Genomic DNA, 20,198 nt, shown 5'->3' with positions numbered 1-20,198 from the left:
CAGGGTCGTTGTCTGTTGTGCTATAAGCAAATAACCCGGGTAATGCACTTAGAACCATGCGTGGCCCATGTAAGTGATCAGCCAGTGTAAGCCCTATTATCCTGAAGAATAGAATGAAGGAAAGGTAGAAGCCAGCTCAAAGTAATTCGAGCCTCTGGGGAAAACTGCAATAGCTTTATTTCTCTACAAAATGAAAATTTCTGGAAAATAAGATTTTGGAGAGTTGAAGAGTCAGACTCTGAATTCACAATTTCTTACCATGTTAGAAAGGAGAGATACAGTTTTGAGGAATGGCTGTCTTCCCAGTTAGAGAAGAAAGGACATGCTAATGTCCCTGGGGATGGTGTGTGACTATGCCCTTGAATCTGAGATGGATGTAGTTGGTCATTGCCGGCGTGAGTGCCAGGGTGATGCCGCCTCCACAGGGCCCTGCCTCCGATGGCTTCAGAAGGCCAGAGGAGACCTGAAGACCTTGTAGCTAGCCAACTAGTATTCACTCGAAGTCAGGGCCAATTTAGGCCTGTTTGTTTGTTTGTTCATTTGTTATGCCCGGGTCTTTACTGAGCATTCCTGTGTGCATATGCATTAAGGGGTATGTTGGAAAAGCAAAGGAAAGCAGGTGTTAGCTGTCTTGTTCATAAACCCAGCAGCTGAAACAGTTCCTTATTCATAAGAGACTTTCTCGAGTGGATGAAATGATTGGTTGAATGGAAATGGAAATACCTAGACATAGAGCCTGCCCTTAAGATTGTGGTGGGGGAAATGAGCCACGTATACAAACAATGAATGCATGGCAGGGTGGGGTAAGTATCATAAAGAGGTGTACATAATGTGATACGGATTTCACTTAAGGAGAACCACCTCCAACTGAGAGGATAAGAGAAGGCTTCATAGATGGTGTTCCTCCTTCCAGGCCCATGTACACCAAGTCACAGAGGCTTTGCTCTTTATTCTACTTGTTTCTGTTCCCATGCCACATGCCCATGAAGCCTTCTCTGACTCTAGGCATCTCAATCTGAAGTCCACCTGAAAGAGAAAAGTAGGGAGTGCCCTTGCTCCCTGTGGCAAAGATCAGTGAACCTCTAAATTTTACTGTGCATAAGTATTGCCCAGGGAGATTGTTTAGAATGCAGATGCTAGGGCCTTCCACTTGAGATGCTGAATCAGGGAATGTGAGACTAGTCAAGTTTTTTCAGGTAACTCTATACATGGGACTATTGTATTGGGTAGTGCAAATATAGAACATTTTCATTATTGTAGAAAGTTCAATTAGGTAGTGTTGCTCTAGAGCAAAGAGGTTCAAATTGGAACCATCAAAGACTTAGGAAAACATGGGTACATTTTGTGATCTTCATTTGGATTTAAATATTTGAGGTGTTTGGCACAATGATTTAAAAAAAAAAACCCACACGTTTTGGATCATTTGGGGGGAGAAAAGAAATCTGTGTGTTTGCTGAGCACCCCAAGTGATACGAGTGGTCCCTGCAGCACTTTGAGAGACACTGCTCAAAGCATCCACGGCCTCCTCTCCTGACTCTTGCCTGAAATGACCACCTCTGTATTACTGACTTGCAAAACTTCTAGTCATCCCTTAAGACCCAATTCAGATTTATCTTTCTCTGACATTCCCTACCCTGACGTCTGGACATAATTAATTGTTTCTATCTCTGGAGTCCCATAGGTCAGTAATTTTCAAACCGTAGGTCATGCCTATTAGTAAGTAGGTCATGAAATCAATTGACTGGATCAGTTTAGTACAACAGAAGAATATAAAACAGGAGCATTTTTTTGTGAAACTTTTCAGTTTTATATAAATGTGTGTGTGTGTGTGTGTGTGTGTGTGCGTGCGCACACGCGCACTGAGTCACTGTCTTAGGTTGGATTCCCTGCAATCAGAGATTACAACAGAGATCTGGGTGCATGTGTTTTACTAAGGAAGCACTCATCAGGAGAAACCTGTCAGGGTGGAGGGCAGTAGGCTGGGGAGAGGGGAAAGTGAGGCAAGGATGGCGTCTAGGCCTTGCCTGAGTCTAGCCTTGCCTGATCCTCTGGGGAAGCTGTGAAGCAGAAATTGCACCACAGAGTTGTCCCCCATTGAGGCCCCAGGGCTGTCTTCTCATGTCAGGCAGACATGGCTGTAGGCTGCCAGGGCAGATGCAGATCGCCTCCCAGATGAGGTGGCTCCCATCAGCCAAGGGCAATTCTCAAGAGAAGGGAGCAGTGGTGAGACATAGCAACCAACAATCCCAGGAGCTGGTGGCGAGATAGAGTGGCCCAGTAAAGGGGACCAGGCAGTACACTAACAGCATAGACTCAAGTTCACTCCTGGCATGCTCAGACCCATGTGCAGGGCCAGGGCAAAATAAAAATTAAAATGCAGGGCCCCTTATTCAGAAATTAGGGAAAGGGCCCTTGAAGGTAGTAAAGTATAAAGCTTTTTACTTTCTTCCATAGTCTCTCTCAACTTGTCAAAATATTTTTATGTGCTATTTAATGTCATTCTAAGTAAAGAAATATTAAACATTTAAATTATTAACTTGAATTATACTATTGATCTCTATAGCATGCAGTGCCAATTTTAACTGCAAACATAAGAAATTCATGGTCACTGGGAGTGACAATGAGCTTGGCTACTCCTACTTGGTTCCCAAACCCATGCTTTTTCCCTGCTGGGGACACAGCATCACATAAAGACCATTGGTTTAAGGAGTAAATAACATCTAGAAGAAAACTGCCCCATCTCACAGGGTGTCATTTCCAAGCTAGTGAAGCTAATGCATCTTTTAGGGGCCCCATCCCACTGCCATCTCAGGTCAGCATCTTCTGGATGGCATGGTTTGTGCAGGAACAGTGGATCCCAAAGTCACATGACCACTGATACACTTCTTTTACTGTAAAGTGGATCCCTTGGGCTGAGGAAGTTGTGCTTTCCCACATTGGTGAATTAGACACTCTGTGAGCTGTCAGAGAGTGGTGCTGACCAAGGCCATAGAGTGTCCGATTCTCACTGTGGGACACCACATGACATCGCCTTAGACCAAGGGATCCAATTCACTATCCTTCAATATAGGGAGTCAATGTCATATTTTGTAGAACATCTGGATGGTCCAGATTCTTTTGGGCTATACTGTTACAGAGAGCAGGAGAATTAATAGCCTTGGGGCAAGACTAACTATACACGACCGCCCATCCCAAGCGAATACAAATTGCTTCTGTTTCTTCTTCCTCATGGAGATGGAAGAAAACACATTTTGCATTTCAATAACTGCGTATCATGCACCAGGGTGGTGGTAACCAGCTCTGGTCATGATACTCCTTCCAGCAGGACAGCTGCCAAGTGGGGCTACAACTTAGTTATATTAGTATAAAATTTGTAATGGGGATATGATATGAGACCCACCACCAAGTCTTGAGAGTGGCACTTTGAGAATGCCTCTGATTTGCAATATTGCTTTTTATTTACTATCTTGGCTTGGTGGTGGTGGGGACGGCAATGGAGGGTGGGCATTTCACAAGGTTTTACTTGGCTTTTCCTACTATAGGAGCGCTAATATCAATGCCAACTGCTAAGCAGGTCCATTCCAATGCATATACAAGAATTGGAGGAAACTATCAATGGTTCAGTAAACCCAGTGAACTGACTGTGAAAAGAACCTAAGTCAGATCTCCATTTACTACCTGACCCTCATATGCCCTGTTCTAACAGGGGGACCATGATGGCACTTCAGGTACATGGTTATCAGTATCAACTCAGATCCTGTATCCATTAGCCCTCGAAAGATCTAGGCATTTCTGCTTCCCCAATAGACTAGTAAATAAACATAGATCTCTTTGGGAGATAAGTGAGAGAATTAACACTTGCTGTGGTGTTGAAGAGTCTTTCCTCATTGGGACCCGGCCTCTCATTCAGTCATTGGGGTCTGGGTCTGAGAATTTGCTCAGCTCTATAAATTTGGGAAAGGATTATGTCTTTCTGTTGAGGTGGCTGAACTCAGCCTTCTGCCAGTTCATACTTGATCACTTTGGATTACACATATTAAGCAATATTTTGTCAACTGCTCATCTGTCTTGCTCCTAGGAACATCATGTTCTATTAGTCGTCTCCACAGAAGATTCCTGTAGGTCAGGCCCCCTTGTCTCCTATTCCAACCTCGCTGACCATTATAATTATACCCATCTTGCTTTTGAGAGTTAAATGCTCCCCAGCCCTTGATAGTCTGTGATCCTGTCCACCACACTGATACTAGGGAGCTCAATTTTGTAATGGTTTAGCCTACCAGCCTACAGAGGGTACCCCATCCTCTGCTTCTCAGTGATGCTGGTGGCCCCGTCACCAGTTCATTCCTCACTGTCTTGAAAAACAGACACGGAGCGTAGTCAGCTGATGGGTTTTCCAGCCTTGTGGCTTACATCCATTCAAGCATGCCTAGTTCTTTGAGCCTTGTAACCCATCCTCCCCAGCCTGCTACAGCAGTTCTGGCAGCTCTGCTTCATTCCTCTGGACCACAGCTTTCGCCAAGCATCTCTCAGGGCTCCGGGGCCCTTGCCAGGCTGCTAAATCCTTTATCACCGGTGACCCCAAACCAACAAACTCTCCTTACCTGATTTCATATTCTGTCCCCTTGATCTGGCACCCCTCACGACCCATGCCCAGCCATCCTCTCCCAGTTGCTACTTGTTCGTGTTCACCAGGTCCCTCTCAGAGATCCAGCCCTTTCCCATCAGATCATGCTGCCACTTGACCCTAATTATCAGGCACGTGGTCAGGAGGGGCAGATCCTCAGAAATGCACACGTTTTCTTTTAAGGTACCTGCATCATTTGAGGTTTCTGCCTCGTCTTCAAATGTGGCAGGGATGGAGATGGGCGAGGATGGGGGGGGGGCCTCTATTTTCGAATAAGTGTGAGTGGATTACTTCTACAGTCCAAGAGTGCTCAGGAGAACCTCAAGGTTCACGATTCTCATGTGCATCACCCATGCCTCAAGATGCCCCTGCTTCCCTGTGAAGGGAGGGCCTGACTTGGGCATAGGTGACTTACCCAGGCTGAGAACTCCGCCTTCCCTGAAGTTCCGCAGCTCCACCAATTAAGTCTCGTGCCTGGTCTTTGGCTCTTCCTGCCCTCTCACTAAAGGAGATGAGTTCCTTTAAATGCTGCCAGGGAGCCCGTCTGATTCTCACACTTGACTCTAAGTTGCTGATCGATTGCCCTGAGCCCGCCATCGTCTTTCATCAAATGCGTCAGTGGTGTCCAACAATAGCCACCCACGTCCACAGTCCTTGTAACTACTCTTTCCCCCGTATCAGAAATCTTGCTCAAGTCAGTGCCTCCCCTTCGCCCTCTATCCTGTCCCAGGTGGCCACAGATGACTGTTTTAGCAATGGCTCTGCTGCTACACAAGGGTCATCAACACGTTACCCACTGGGTTCCTCATTGCCAGCCGAGCGGTAAATGATCCACGTCCAGGAATGCATCTAGAGTCCACACTGTCTGCTACCAACTCTCTCAGGTCAGCGGCCCTAGAAACAGAGCCTAAGACCGGATTCAGGTGCATGTAATTTATGAAGGCAGTGTTCTTCAGGAAAACTCTTTAAGAGAGTGAAGGAAACATGACAGAGAAGAGGAAAGAGTCAGAGGTGGTCTCAGGTAAAACAAAACTTGGATTGATCCACAGAGAAAGTCAGAAACATAAACTGCAGATAAATTTGTCCTGCCCCTTGAGACGACAGGGCCAGCCTTTTATAACCTCCTATCAGGCAGTCTTTGGCTGTGAGCTACCCCAGGGGTAGGAGTGGGCAGTTGGGGTGTGAGAGGGCAGTTCTCCGGAGAAGGGGGGCAATTGTGAGCTGTTGGAAACCACACACACGCACACACGCAACTGGGAGATGTGTATACCAACCAAGTAAAGGGGGATCCCGGGGTGGGGGTGGGGGTACCTACAGTGTCTGTTGCAAATTCCAGAGTACTTTTTTAAAGTTTGAAAAACGTTGCATAGAGATGAGTTTACATACACCTCCGTCTCATTTCTTATTTACCTTTCTGTCTCCCACGCAAGATTCTAAACCCCTCTGTGGCTGGGAATCTGTCCTATTCGTATATGCATTCCTGATTCAGAGGCGGGGATTGAATCGTTACTAAATAAACATTTGTCAAATGAAGAGCAGTTTGTGGTAGATCACAGAGCAACTTGAACTGCCGGCTAAGTAATTTGGGCATGATACTCTTGGCAGCGAGAAAGCGTTTGAAATGCTTGTTGGCAGCAGTGTGCGGTATGTATTGGACTAGCGAGATCACGGGGAGAACAGCCAAGAGGTTGTTGCAGCAATAGAGGCAGAAACTAACAAGAGGCAGCATTCTGGTGGAGGCTGGAAGTGTCGAGAGGCAGATGCAAAAGTCATCAAGGAAATATTATCTATAGGGTCCAGATGGCCCCAGGCTGACATCCAGCACTGAGACCGGCAGGGCTGCTAATCAATCAAGTGTGTGAGCAGTTTTGTACTTATGTGCCCCCAAGCAGATGGGAGAAGATCATTTCTCATATTTGCATGGAAGAAACATCTAAAAAAAAAAATCTGGGTGGGTTTTATCATTGTCATGCACAATTAGGCAAAATCCATGAAGTGTAGTCATGGGAATATTTTCTTGCCCTCCGTATTTTAGCCAGAACTCCACAGTCAGATCTGAGAAAAGCCAAGGTCACCAATGTGGAATCACTCAGTACATGACACGTGGAGTACATAACGTACTGGCTAGTGACAGTGTTTTCCAAGTGATTACTCTATACAGTAACATATGTTCCAAAGCTGCAGATTCAGCATGTTTTTCTCCACTGTATTCTGGACTGTATCCTGGTTGGAATAACTTATTCGGGACTCAGATGGATCATATACACATCAAGAAACCCATGGGTTTTGTTTTTGTTTTTTTCCCCCCTGAACTCTTCCAGCCCTTCACTCTAGGCAAAGTTGTGTTTATTCCTCTCTGGCTAGCTGCCTGCTGTTTCTGTCGTTCTCCGAGGGCCAGCTCCTGGCGTGCCTGTTACGTGGACGGGACCTGGATTTGCCAGGTTCTCTCTGGGGCCGGCTTGAGATTTGCTGTGGGGAACATCCCCATTCCCATGGATTTTGCTGTTGCCATTCACTATGAAACTCAGGTATCCTTTACTCCACTTCTACGGTGGTGGTTCCGAGCTGACTGAAATACGTTCTCGAGCTAAGTGTTTCCATTCCAATCTTGCCTACGTTCATCTTAACAGGATTTGCAAAAAGTCGAACATCTGGAGAGCATTATAAACCAAAGGGTTTCCTAAACATATTAAAGCAACACAGCCATATGCACACACGCCTTATTCCGTGGAGAGAAGCTAAAGCTGGGGCTATAGATTTAAGATACTAGTTCTAGGGAAGTGGTGATGGAATGTTTGTATAAGAACAATAAATAACTAAAACAACACAAATCCTGCCCTCCTGGGACTTTTTTTTCCTAAAAATGTAATAAACCTTTGTAGAGATTCAGACTCATAGGGATGCAGTAGAGGCATTTATTTGCACTTGGATTTTACCAGGAAACAAGAGAAAAGCTAAAAGCAGCCTGTTCCTCTTGCCTGCTCCCTTTCTAGCCTTCCCCCACCCTTTGAGAAATATCTAAGAGAAAGAGAAACCAAATTAGAAAAACACTTGATCTAGAGCAGTGGTTCCTAACCTTTTCTTTGTATAACCTTTTCTTTGATGATCTGAAACCCCACAGACCTCTGCCCTGAAAAATATTTTATATGGCTGGGGGTGGCCTCAGAGCCCCTGGAGTCTCTCTAGGGACCACATTCTGGAAGGGCTCACTTTCTATGGTATGACCAGAGCTGATGCTCTGCTTTGAAACTCTTAACATGACATAGTTCTCAATTTCTCACTTACACATGAAAGGCAAAGGACTTCAAGGAACTTTGACCTGGTGAGTATGACAAGAAACTCATTTTTTTTTACATATGTGTATATACACATAAATATATTTAATTTTTGTATAGAGAGAACACATCTCTGACAGCTTTTTTTTTTTTAATTCATTTTTTAAAATTTATTTATTTTTTTGGCTGTGTTGAGTCTTCGTTTCTATGCCAGGGCTTTCTCTAGTTGTGGCAAGCGGGGGCCACTCTTCATCGCGGTGCGCGGGCGTCTCACTGTCGCGGCCTCTCTTGTTGCGGGGCACAGGCTCCAGATGTGCAGGCTCAGTAGTTGTGGCTCACGGGCCCAGTTGCTCCACGGCATGTGGGATCTTCCCAGACCAGGACTCGAACCCGTGTCCGCTGCATCGGCAGGCAGATTCTCAACCACTGTGCCACCAGGGAAGCCCTCTCTGACAGCTTTAAAAAGCTTTTCCTAATTGTAAGGCTTCCAGAGTTTAGCTAATTAGCATATGCACTGTCTTTCTCTCTGTCTCTTTCTATATATGTGTGTGTGTATGTCTCTCTATATATGTATGTATTTATACAAATACGTATAAATAGATCTAATAATATAATATAAATTTATATAATAATGTATATGTACTAATATGAAAGAAATATATATCTTTTTGTGAAGGAATTTTTTTTTTTTTGGTTCTGTGATCCAGGAACATGATGATTTTTTAAAAATATCTTTATTGGAGTATAATTGCTTTATAATGTTGTGTTAGTTTCTGTTGTACAACAAAATGAATCAGCTATAAGTATACATATATCCCCATATCCCCTCCCTCTTGAGCCTCCCTCCCACCCTCCTTATCCCACCCCTCTAGGTGGTCACAAAGCACGAGCTGATCTCCCTGTGCTATGCGGCAGCTTCCCACTAGCTATCTATTTTACATTTGGTAGTGTATATATGTCCATGCCATTCTCTCACTTCGTCCCAGCTTACCCTTCCCCCATTGTGTCCTCAAGTCCATTCTCTACATCTGTGTCTTTATTCCTGCCCTGCTACTAGGTTCATCAGTACCGTGTTTTTTAGATTCCATATATGTGCTTTGGCATACGGTATTTGTTTTTCTCTTTCTGACTTAACTTCACTCTGTATGACAGACTCTAGGTCCATCCACCTCATTACAAATAACTCAATTTCATTCATTTTTATGGCTGAGTAATATTCCATTGTATATATGTGCCACATCTTCTTTATCCATTCATCTGTCGATGGACACTGAGGTTGCTTCCATGTCCTGGCTATTGTAAATAGTGCTGCAATGAACATTGTGGTACATGACTCTTTTTGAATTATGGTTTTCTCAGGGTAAATGCCCAGTAGTGGGATGGCTGGGTCATATGGTAGTTCTATTTTTAGTTTTTTAAGGAACCTCCATACTGTTCTCCATAGTGGCTGTATCAATTTACATTCCCACCAACAGTGCAGGAGGGTTCCCTTTTCTCCACACCCTCTCCAGCATTTGTTGTTTGTAGATTTTTTGATGATGGCCATTCTGATGGTGTGAGGTGATACCTCATTGTAGTTTTGATTTGCATTTCTCTAATGATCAGTGATGTTGAGCAGCTTTTCATGTGTTTGTTGGGAATCCGTATGTCTTCTTTGGCGAAATGTCTATTTAGGTCTTCTGCCCATTTTTGGATTGGGTTGTTTGTTTTTTTTTTGATATGGAGCTACATGATCTGCTTGTAAATTTTGGAGATTAATCCTTCGTCAGTTGCTTCGTTTGCAAATATTTTCTCTCATTCTGAGGGTTGTCTTTTCATCTTGTTTACGGTTTCCTTTGCTGTACAAAAGCTTTTAAGTTTTATTAGGTCCCATTTGTTCATTTTTGATTTTATTTCCATTACTCTAGGAGGTGGCTCAAAAAGATCTTGCTGTGATTTATGTCAGAGTGTTTTTCCTATGTTTTCCTCTAAGAGTTTTATAGTGTCTAGCCTTACATTTAGTTCTTTAATCCATTTTGAGTTTATTTTTGTGTATGGTGTTAGGAAGTCAGGAACATGATGATTGAATCGACTCTTTGGGAGGCAGAGGTTAAAGATTAGACCTGTCAGGAGTGCCAGGGTTTTTCTAGACTCAGGAATTACAGCTATGGCCAGAAACAATATTCTTTCTACCTGGATCACAATTCAAACACCAGCGACTTGAGCCTGAGAGTGAACCTCTTCTCTCAACTCCAAAATTCTGTTTTCTGAGCAGGCCGTGGGTTGCAAATTTATTCCACGCACTATCCATTAGGAACATGTTGGTGCATGCATCCTCGCAGGGACGTGCTCTTATGTGATGCCTGTCTAGTCTGCAGATGACTGGACTGTCCAGATGGTGGTTAACCTGGCCGGAGGGAGCAAGCACTGTGCATGCGAGACCCGACAGCCAAAGCCTCAGCCTTTACCAGCAGCTTCCAGGTATGCGGGGGGCCTGTCCTCAAACGTTGAACGTTTCTTAGAATGTTGTTCATCTATCAGGAATTTGTATCCAGGGACTAAGTGAGAGTAGAGATGTATCAAAGCAGACATAATGTTTATTAAGTGTTTACTATGTGCTACACTGTGCTTTACATTAATACCACGCTGAATCTTCCTAACAACTCAAGGAGGTAGGTTTTGTCTTCATTGAGAATGAGAACACTGTGATAACTTGCCCGAGTCTTACGGCTAATGTGTAGAAGAACCAGGGCTCCAGCCCAGATATCCTGACCCTAGATCTTGAATGTTTGTTTCCCATTCCCCAGATGCCTGCAGATGTGAGAAAATGAAATGCTACAAGAATAAGAGGACAGTATTCAGCTTGAGTTATCTCAACAACTGAGAGTCTAGTTTTGAGACCACTAATTTTGCATTGGAGATTTGTGGCTGAATAAAGCAGAGACCCTGTTGATATTAGCCTGATAGATGGGATGAAGGACCTTTGCTCCATCCTTTTCCCAGAGCAGTCATGACAAACCACGGCCAGTTTCCAAAGCTTTGCTGTTTGGCACAATCCTACAGAAGAGCCACAGAGAATCTGAGTGTGAACTGACTGTCCACCCAACACACCTGAGCTGGTCTGGACCTCAACCCGGTCTCCAACCCACAGTGGCACCCACTTCACGACACACGTGAAACACACCAAATTCGATGGCCGCTTAGCTTATATAACTGTACTTTTGTCACTGAATTTTTGCTTTATTTCTCTTAATACAGAATCGTGCTGCTTCCCACACCCATCTGTTTAGAACCAGATGTACAGTATTCCATAGATGTCTATTTTTCCCAACCTTTGGAAGGAGGATTCCAGGCTCATTCACACATTGAATTGATTCTGTAAGTATAACAGACCCTTGGGGGTGCTTCCTTCTGAACTGAGCTCCATTCTAATTCTAAAAGTAGGCTTGTACTTTGAAGTGTTTCATGAGAAATAGAAAAGTATTTGTTTCATTATAAAAATCACCTACTCTTTATAAAGGTCATCTAATAACAATGGCAAATCATCCAGAATAGTATGTGCCAGCCACGGTTTGAAGTGTTTTCCATATTCTGTTAGTTAGACTTCACAACTACTCTATGAGGGAAGTACTGTCATTATTCCCATTTTACGCACGACGGAACTGAGGCACAGAGTCACAAAGCTAGTGAATGAGGAGTGAGAAATCAGAGCCAGAAGGCCTGATTCACACATCCCTGCCTGGAGCCACTGCTGTGTACTGGCACTGCAGAAAGTCTGGGGAGAAATTCCACCAATCATTAATTATTATCAGCTTACAAGTTCCCATTTTTTGCATATTATGCTTTCATATCATTGTAATCAGAGTGCTTAGACAAGATTGTACATGGATTTTTTTCACTTCCTATTATATCATAAGCGTTTTCTTATTATGCTTGTGTACTCTTACCATTCTTAGGAAGCATGCATAGTATTTCTTTAAGTGGCTTCTTTTTTAAAAATTCATTTATTTATTTATCTTTGGCTGTGTTGGGTCTTTGTTGCTGGGCGTGGACTTTCTCTAGTTGCGGAGAGCGGGGGCTACTCTTCGTTGTGGTGCGCGGGCTTCTCATTGCGGTGGCTTCTCTTGTTGCAGAGCGCCGGCTCTAGGCACGTGGGCTTCAGTAGTCGTGGCACGCGGGCTCAGTAGTTGTGGCTCACAAATTTGGGCCACAGGCATTCCTTCCAAACTCTCACTCTGTGCACAACTTCAGGCCCAGGCCTGTCCCTGGGCAGAGTTTGGACATTGAATAAATTTACTTAATTTACTTATTTATTCCCCTACTTGTGGTCATTTAAGTTACTTCTATTTTTTCTACTCTGCGTAGTTGGTATATTTTTTAAAATTTTGGAAATACAGTCCTACTTTACCCAAGGTTTTATGGTTCTTGAAATAATGTGTCATATTAATATCTGGAAGGTATTAATTAATTTATACGTCAATTAATTTTCAGGATCATCAATAATGCATGAAAGTGCCAGTTTCATTCCACCTTTAGCAGAATTGTAAAGAATTGTGTGCGACATTTTTAAAGTACTTTTGTGGATAAAATGGAATTGCTTTGTTAAAATTGCATTTTTAAACATTTGTAACAATCTTCTAATATTGTGATTTAATTAGCAAATTATGGCCCTATGAAGTTTTATTGGAACACAGCCATGCCCATTCATTTACATATTATCTACACTGCTTTCAAGGTACAAAGACACCGTTGAATATTTGCAAGAGACCTTATGACCGCAAAGCCCAAAATATTTATTCTCTGGCTTTTTATAGGAAGGTTGTCAACCCCTGATTTAATTAGCTATATCCACATTTTGTGTATTGTGTCTTTATTTTTTTTTTTTTTTTTTTTAAACTTTTACATTCATTCATTCATTTATTTATTTATTTATTTATTTATTTATGACTGTGTTGAGTCTTCGTTTCTGTGCGAGGGCTTTCTCTAGTTGCGGCAAGCGGGGGCCACTCTTCATCGCGGTGCGCGGGCCTCTCACTATCACTGCCTCTCTTGTTGCGGAGCACAGGCTCCAGACGCGCAGGCTCAGTAATTGTGGCTCACGGGCCCAGTTGCTCCGCGGCATGTGGGATCTTCCCAGACCAGGGCTCGAACCCGTATCCACTGCATTGGCAGGCAGATTCTCAACCACTGCGCCACCAGGGAAGCCTGTATTGTGTCTTTAAAGTTCAATTTTTAACTATTGAACATTTTTAATTTATACCCTAGAACTTTTTAATTTCATCATCTACTATAGAATTTAGTATGAGGCAGGTATATCTTAGATTTTATTCAATTAGTTCAGCTTTTATATGAAAAAAAGCCATTGTTTTAAGATTATTTTACCAAAGGTGAGGTTGCAAGATATAAGAAAGGAAGGAAGGAAAGAGAGGGAGGGAGGGAGGGAGGAAAGAAAGATACAGGGTACCCAGTTAAATTTGAATATCATATAAATATGTCCCAAATATTGCCCTCAAATATTACATGATACTGCGGGCTTCCCTGGTGGCGCAGTGGTTGAGAATCTGCCTGCTAATGCAGGGGACACGGGTTCGAGCCCTGGTCTGGGAAGATCCCACATGCCGCGGAGCAACTAGGCCTGTGAGCCACAACTACTGAGCCTGAGCGTCTGGAGCCTGTGCTCCGCAACAAGAGAGGCCATGATAGTGAGAGGCCCGCACACCGCGATGAAGAGTGGCCCCCGCTTGCCACAACTAGAGAAAGCCCTTGCACAGAAACAAAGACCCAACATAGCCAAAAATAAATAAAAAAAAGTAACAAATGTTCAAGTACAATTGGTGTCTTTAAAAAAAAAAAAGAGTATCTTGGAATTCTTTATAAAAAAAAATTACATGATACATACTAAAAAATTATTCATTGTTTCTCTGAAATTCAATAGAATTAAAGTGAAAAGTAGAAACCAACTCTTGAATTGGAAATGTAAACTATCATGATTTCCCTATCCACATAATTCATATTCTCTACCGAGGAGCTTTAAATAGAACTGTGCTCATGACCAACGTGTGAATTACAAAGAAAGAGACTCAAATCCAACAGGTTTAATTCAGGAAAAAAAGCTAAACCCAGGCAGAGTAAAGAAAGGGAAAGGAAGAAAATAAGGATTTGTAATCACCAAGGGATGTTATTATTGTAATCATAACAGTCATGAAACTCAAATTTATGAGAGCCCAGTACTCCTCTTTTTAAATCCATGTCCTAAATATTTCTAAACTTTGTAAATTCCAAAGATAATCACTGGATGCTGTGTTAAATGCATCCATCCAAATTGTCCATTCATCACTGCTTCTCTGAGGGTATGTGGGCCAGGCACTGTGCTGGTTCCTGGGGGCTGGGGGTAAAATCTGGTTTTTGCCTTCAAAGCGTCCTCAGCCTGACACAGAAGACAGGCATGTAAACAAAATCATTGCAATGATGTTTGATAGATGCAGAATATAAATGGATAATTTGAAATGAACATAAATATGTCCATTTGGTCAATTATCAAGCAATCATTCTCCTTATAGATAGCCATGAAAACCCTGAAACCAAAATAAAAATTAAGAGAGCAACCCGATCTTGGCAAACTGTCCAAAATCCCAGAAGAGGCCCTAGATCCCCATTTTAGGTCAGATTTCCTACAAGCAGGGACTCAGGTTCGCCTGATTTATTGAGGGCATGCTTGCGGGGGAAGAGGAGTGAGGGGACGAGGAGGGGACAGGGGAAGGAACCCGGCAAGGATGTGGTCTCCAGGGAGCCCTGGAGCATGAATTGCACCACAGGGTTGGTTCCACCTGGAGGCGAAGGGGTGGGGCTTTGTGTGCCCACGTCATCATCAGCTACAGGTGCCCTACCCCACTCTCCATACCCCCCAGAGAGCGCACTCACTCCTGGACACAGTGGCTAGGTCCAATTTTCTGGAGAAGGGGACAGCTGTGAGCTTTTAGCAGCCAGTGCCACAGCAGCTGGTGGATGGGAAGATCCAGGCAGGGCACCTGCAATGTCCCCTAGGGTCCCTGACCCAGGATGGCAGTAGGAGAAAGTCGTTACACGTTTTATGATTCCAGACTAAAGCAGTTTTGCCGCTTTGGGAAGATACTCGATTGTTTGGAATTGACCCTTTCAAAGTTCATTCTTCTCTGCAGCCGGATTAACATTTGCATCTAAGACTGAGATGCATTACCAAGAAGACCAGAGGAAAGCTTTGTTCAACCTTCTACACAAATATCTTTTGTTTGGCAGGCAGAGTGAGATGGTTGGGTTTTTTTTTTCAGTCGCCCTGATTACATGATGTGTGTGCCCATAAAAATGTGCTGAGAGTCAAACATAAATTATGCGTTCTAGAACATAAAACTGCCATTCTTCTTTTAAACCATGGGTTGGACGACACTTAGTAAACATAAAGCCCTTAGAAGTTTCTAGGAGAAGTGAGTCATGGCATTACAAAATCCTATCGCTGATAGACAGGGACTCTTGTCATCTGCTCTATCGGCTTGGTGCCAGGAATGGCCAACTCTAAACCAGCTCAGACCAAGAACTGTAAACAATTTGTCCTTGATTGCCTGCCCTCACCACCAAGCCTAGCCCATCTGGCTTCCTTCTAGATGTCACCCTGCTTGGTTTGTGTTTGGAGAATGCAGAGTCATTTTAATATCAAAGATACAATACTAGGAATGTATGTATACTTCTTTACTGCACAATTTTTAATAAGCATTTACTGTAAATTAACCACTTGGGCAGGCACAGGGTAAACGAGACCAACACCTTCCCTGCCCCGCCGGGGCTGATGCTCTAAAGGGGAGATGCAGGCAGTTACACAGGAAATGACAACACAGTGTGACAGATGCTGGAAACTGTGACAGGTCATTTGGTGTGGCTCGGACAGTGGCTCTCAATGTCATCTGACTCAACCTTCCTTTTTTTTTTTTTTTTCTCCCCCCTTGAACCCACTCTCTTGTAATTGAGATCACACACCTGGTCTCAGGACTTGCTGAAGCTCAGGTTCTTCCTGTCTCTTTGCTGAAAGAATGTAGTGAGAGACAAAGTGATTGGTTAGAAGTAGATTTATTTAGAGAGGTACACATTTCATAGACAGGAGGCAGTCCATCTCAAAAGGCAAGAGCAGCCCCAGGGCATGGAGTCGTCTTGGAAAGTGAGAGCAGCCCTGGGAGAAACACTCCACAGACAGTGTGGGCCATCTCGGAAGTCTAGCGGGCCCCCAACCTTCCCTTTTTATTACAAATATTGATACTTTGTAACCCTCTTTCCTACCCTGCAATGAAATTCACAGGCATTAGAGCCGACCTGCACACATAACTTCCAAATAATATCAATGTTATGTGCAAACACAGTAAAAGGGAAGTAATTTATGAAGAAATAATATGTACTTCAATACATACGTCTACCGACATGAACACACCGGGAGACATACTGAAGTACAGAGATGCTCAAACACGTAGATTGACTACATACGAGATAGCCATGCAAGCAGGTGTGTTGTAAACATGTTTAACGTGTTTTAAAAACACAGAGTAAGGTTTTCAACTCATAATTATAAGCACGGAATCCTCCTTCATGGATGTTCAGTGAAATATTCAAAAGCTGTCGGAGACATGCGATGATTTTCCTTGTTGTGAGAATGTCTAGCATGTCTGATCCCCACCCACTAAATGCCAGTAACACACCTCACCTAGTAGCCATGACAACCAAAATCACCCCTTGGAATTTCTAAAATGCTCCCTGGGGTGGGTACCTCTCATATTGAGAACCACTGAGCTGAGAGGTTGGGGGTTAGCAGAATGGAAACTGAATCACTGGGCTGTACACCTGAAACTAACATGTTGTAAATCAACTATACTTCAATAAAAACAAACAGTGTCTTTCTTGCAGTACTCCTCAGCGGTTTAATATGTTAATCTGTACTGTGAATCTCCAAGAGGCAGATAGTTTGATGTAGAACAGCACTGTTCATATGTAATTGAAAAAGATAAAACTTTCTAAAGGAGAGTTTTAGAGTTCCACAGTAATACTACAGAATGCAACGTCTAAGCCATAATTTCTTTTTTTTTTAACATCTTTATTGGAGTATAATTGCTTTACAATGGTGTGTTAGTTTCTGCTTTATAACAGAGTGAATCATCTATACATATACATCTATCCCCATATTTCCTCCCTCTTGTGTCTCCCTCCCACCCTCCCTATCCCACCCCTCTAGGGGGTCACAAAGCACGGAGCTGATCTCCCTGTGCTATGTGTAAGCCATAATTTCTTAATCTATCACAAGTAGCCTAGTTAAAACTCTTTCAAATCTAAGACAAATTGATTAGCAAGTAAAAAATATAGTAATAAAAAGATAAAACCTTATTTTCTTTGCCGTAAGTCAATAAATGTAAATATTTAAAGATTTCTTAAATAAATTGAAAATCTTAAAATCTTCAGTCATATGCAATTGAAAGGATGGAATTGAGTCTCTTTTCAACCACGATTCTCACAGATCTAACTTTTTTTTTTAGTAACTGGAATCTTGAATAGAGGACAGTTTTGAACATAAGTCTTCTTTTCGCATTATTTCAAAAGGTTGGTCTTATTCCCCAAATCAACTCATTGGAGAATTTCTGCAGCAAGCAGGATTTAGATGAATATCAGCTGCACAACTGTGTTGAAATTGCCTCGGCAGTGGGACCTCAGGTGCTCCCTGGAGCATGTGAAAGGCTTATAGCCAGTTTGTCTGCCAGGCTGCAAAACGGGGCCGTGGGTGAGTATCTGTTTGGTTTTTTTTTTTTTTTTTTAATGGAAATTGCCTTAGTAAGTATGTATGTATGTATGTATGTATGTATGTATGTATGTATTCATTTAGCTGCGTTGGGTCTTCGTTGCTGCATGCGGGCTTTCTCTAGTTGTGGTAAGCGGGGGCTACTCTTCATTGCGGTGTGTGGGCTTCTCATTGTGGTGACTTCTGTTGTTGCAGAGCACGGCCTCTAGGCCTGCAGGCTTCAGTAGTTGTGGCTCACAGGCTCAGTAGTTGCGGTGCATGGGTTCTAGGGTGTGTGGGCTTCAGTAGTTGCAACACGTGGGCTCAGTAGTTGTGGTGCACAGGCTTTCTTGCTCCGCGGCATGTGGGATCTTCCCGGACCAGGGATCGAACCCGTGTCCCTGTATTGGCAGGCGGATTCTTAACCACTGCACCACCAGGAAAGTCCCTGAGTATCTGTTTCACTGGCTCTACCGAATCACCACTATCTGTACAACGGCTTTTAGGAACAGGAGTGAAATGATCTAATGTATTTTAGTATCTACTCCTACCAGCCAATGTAGATACCAACTGCCCGATGATTAGGTACACAGAGCAGTCTGTCCATGTGTTGGAATCATAACTCGCAGTACAAGAAGTGTATAAAAGAGGAGCCTGGCAGTCGCTTGGGGATGCCAGATTCCTGGAACAATGGTCCTAAAATATTTCTTTGGAATCCTGGAATGAACTTTAAACAACTTCTTTCATCCCTAAACCTTCATTTAATAAATGAGACTGTTGGGTCCAAAACATAAGGTAACTTGCCCATTTCACTAAGCTATAGAGTGGGCTTCTCACCCTCAGCACTTTTAAAACTTAGGGCTGGGTAAGAGTTCACTGGGGAGGGGTTGCTGTCCTTTGCATGGTAGGACGTTTAGCACCAACCCTACCCTCTATCCACCTGATACCAGTAGCACCCTCCCCTCAGCTGTGACATCCAAAAATGTCCCCAAACTTTGTCATATGTCCCCCTGGGGGGCAAAAGCTCCCCCTAGTTGAGAATCACTGCTATAGCATGACAGCCACCAGGAGAGTCTGGGCTTCCCAAGTTCCAGACAGATGCTTTCTCCGTGCAGGACTCTGGCTTTGGGGATGCCTGCAATCTCATGAAAGATATGGAACAAGGGAAATGAAAGGTATAATCCAGCACCAACACGGATCATCAGGGATTGAAGAAATAATAATTACATTGGAACAATTAATGATTGGAGCAATTTATTTTAAGCCTTTCAGTAACTTGTTAAGTAATGTTCATTGCTAAGTGATGTTTGTTAAGTAGTGTTTATTGAGCACTTACAGGCGCCAAACACTATTCTAAGTACTTCACAGGCATGATTGTCTTTAATCCTTATAATCCCAGGAGGTATATCGTATATTATCCCCAGTTAACAGATGAGGGAGTTAAGGATTAGAGGTAACAAATGAGAAAGGCATGAACTAGAGCCACTAATAGGACGGAGTGCTTCTCTGTCTCTTCCTTTGCCTCTAACTTGTTTTGTTCCCTGCAGCCTGCAACTGTCAACCACAGGGCTCAGTGGGACCCAACTGCAGCTGACTGGAGGGCCAGGGCCAGTGTAAGCCTCGTGTGACCGGCCGCTGCTGTGACACGTGCTCAACAGGAAGCTACAGTCTGGGGCATCACGGCTGTCACTGTACGTAGCGAAAGCCAGAGGGGGGAAACGCACGTGTTCTCAACCTTGGAGTTTTAAAGGCAGGAAAATCAATGTGGGGAGTTGAAAAGGGGAGGGATTAGGAATTTGGCTTCATTATTCAGATTGTCTTGTCTATGTAGATAAAATATACTGAATGTTTTTCCGCTATACTTTATTCTTCCATTCAGTGGGCACTGACTGTGTACAGAGCTCTATTAGAAAACATGAGTGATGATAAAAAAAAACATGGTCCATGCTTCAGGGAGCTTTCAGTTTGTATCAGATAGATGGTAGTCCAGGGAGGATGTGAGGACACCATGGAGTTGGCTGTGTAAACCCAGCTTTAACATCTGGTGCATAAGCCCGGTGGCTGGAAAGGCTAAAACAATGAGATTGGGATGTGGAGAAAAGGGGACCCTCCTACACTGTTGGTGGGAATGTAAATTGGTGCAGCCACTATGGAAAACAGTATGGAGGTTCCTCAAAAAATTTAAAAGAACTACCATATGATCCAGCAATTTTGCTTCTGGGTATTTATCTGAAGAAAATGAAAACACTAACACAAAAAGATATTTGCACTATCATGTTCATTGCAGCATTATTTACAATAGCCAAGATATGGAAACAATCTAAGTTTCCACCAACAGATGAATGATTACAGAAAATGTGGTATATACATGCAGTGGAATACTATTCAGCCATAAAAATGAAGAGGATATTGCCATTTGCAACAACATGGATAAACCTTGAGTGCAGTATGCTAAGTGAATAAGTCAGAGAAAGACAAATACTGGATAATCTCACTTATATGTGGAATCTAAAACGAACAGAAAACAAAAAAACAA

General features: G+C 43.2%; 1 protein-coding gene across 1 annotated transcript in view; it reads left to right on the top strand.

Moving 5' to 3' along the window:
• LAMB4 (laminin subunit beta 4) overlaps positions 1-20,198 on the top strand; it is a 112,110-nt gene that overhangs the window by 44,692 nt on the left and 47,220 nt on the right. The window contains 6 exon segments of the mRNA XM_059932538.1: positions 6,989-7,064; positions 7,067-7,152; positions 10,250-10,359; positions 11,137-11,260; positions 17,488-17,665; positions 19,210-19,353. Of these exon segments, the coding sequence (XP_059788521.1) occupies positions 6,989-7,064; positions 7,067-7,152; positions 10,250-10,359; positions 11,137-11,260; positions 17,488-17,665; positions 19,210-19,353 (718 nt within the window).

This window comes from Balaenoptera ricei, chromosome 9, assembly GCF_028023285.1.
Source record: "Balaenoptera ricei isolate mBalRic1 chromosome 9, mBalRic1.hap2, whole genome shotgun sequence".
NCBI lineage: Eukaryota > Metazoa > Chordata > Mammalia > Artiodactyla > Balaenopteridae > Balaenoptera > Balaenoptera ricei.
This window is presented reverse-complemented; position numbering and strand designations above follow the sequence as displayed.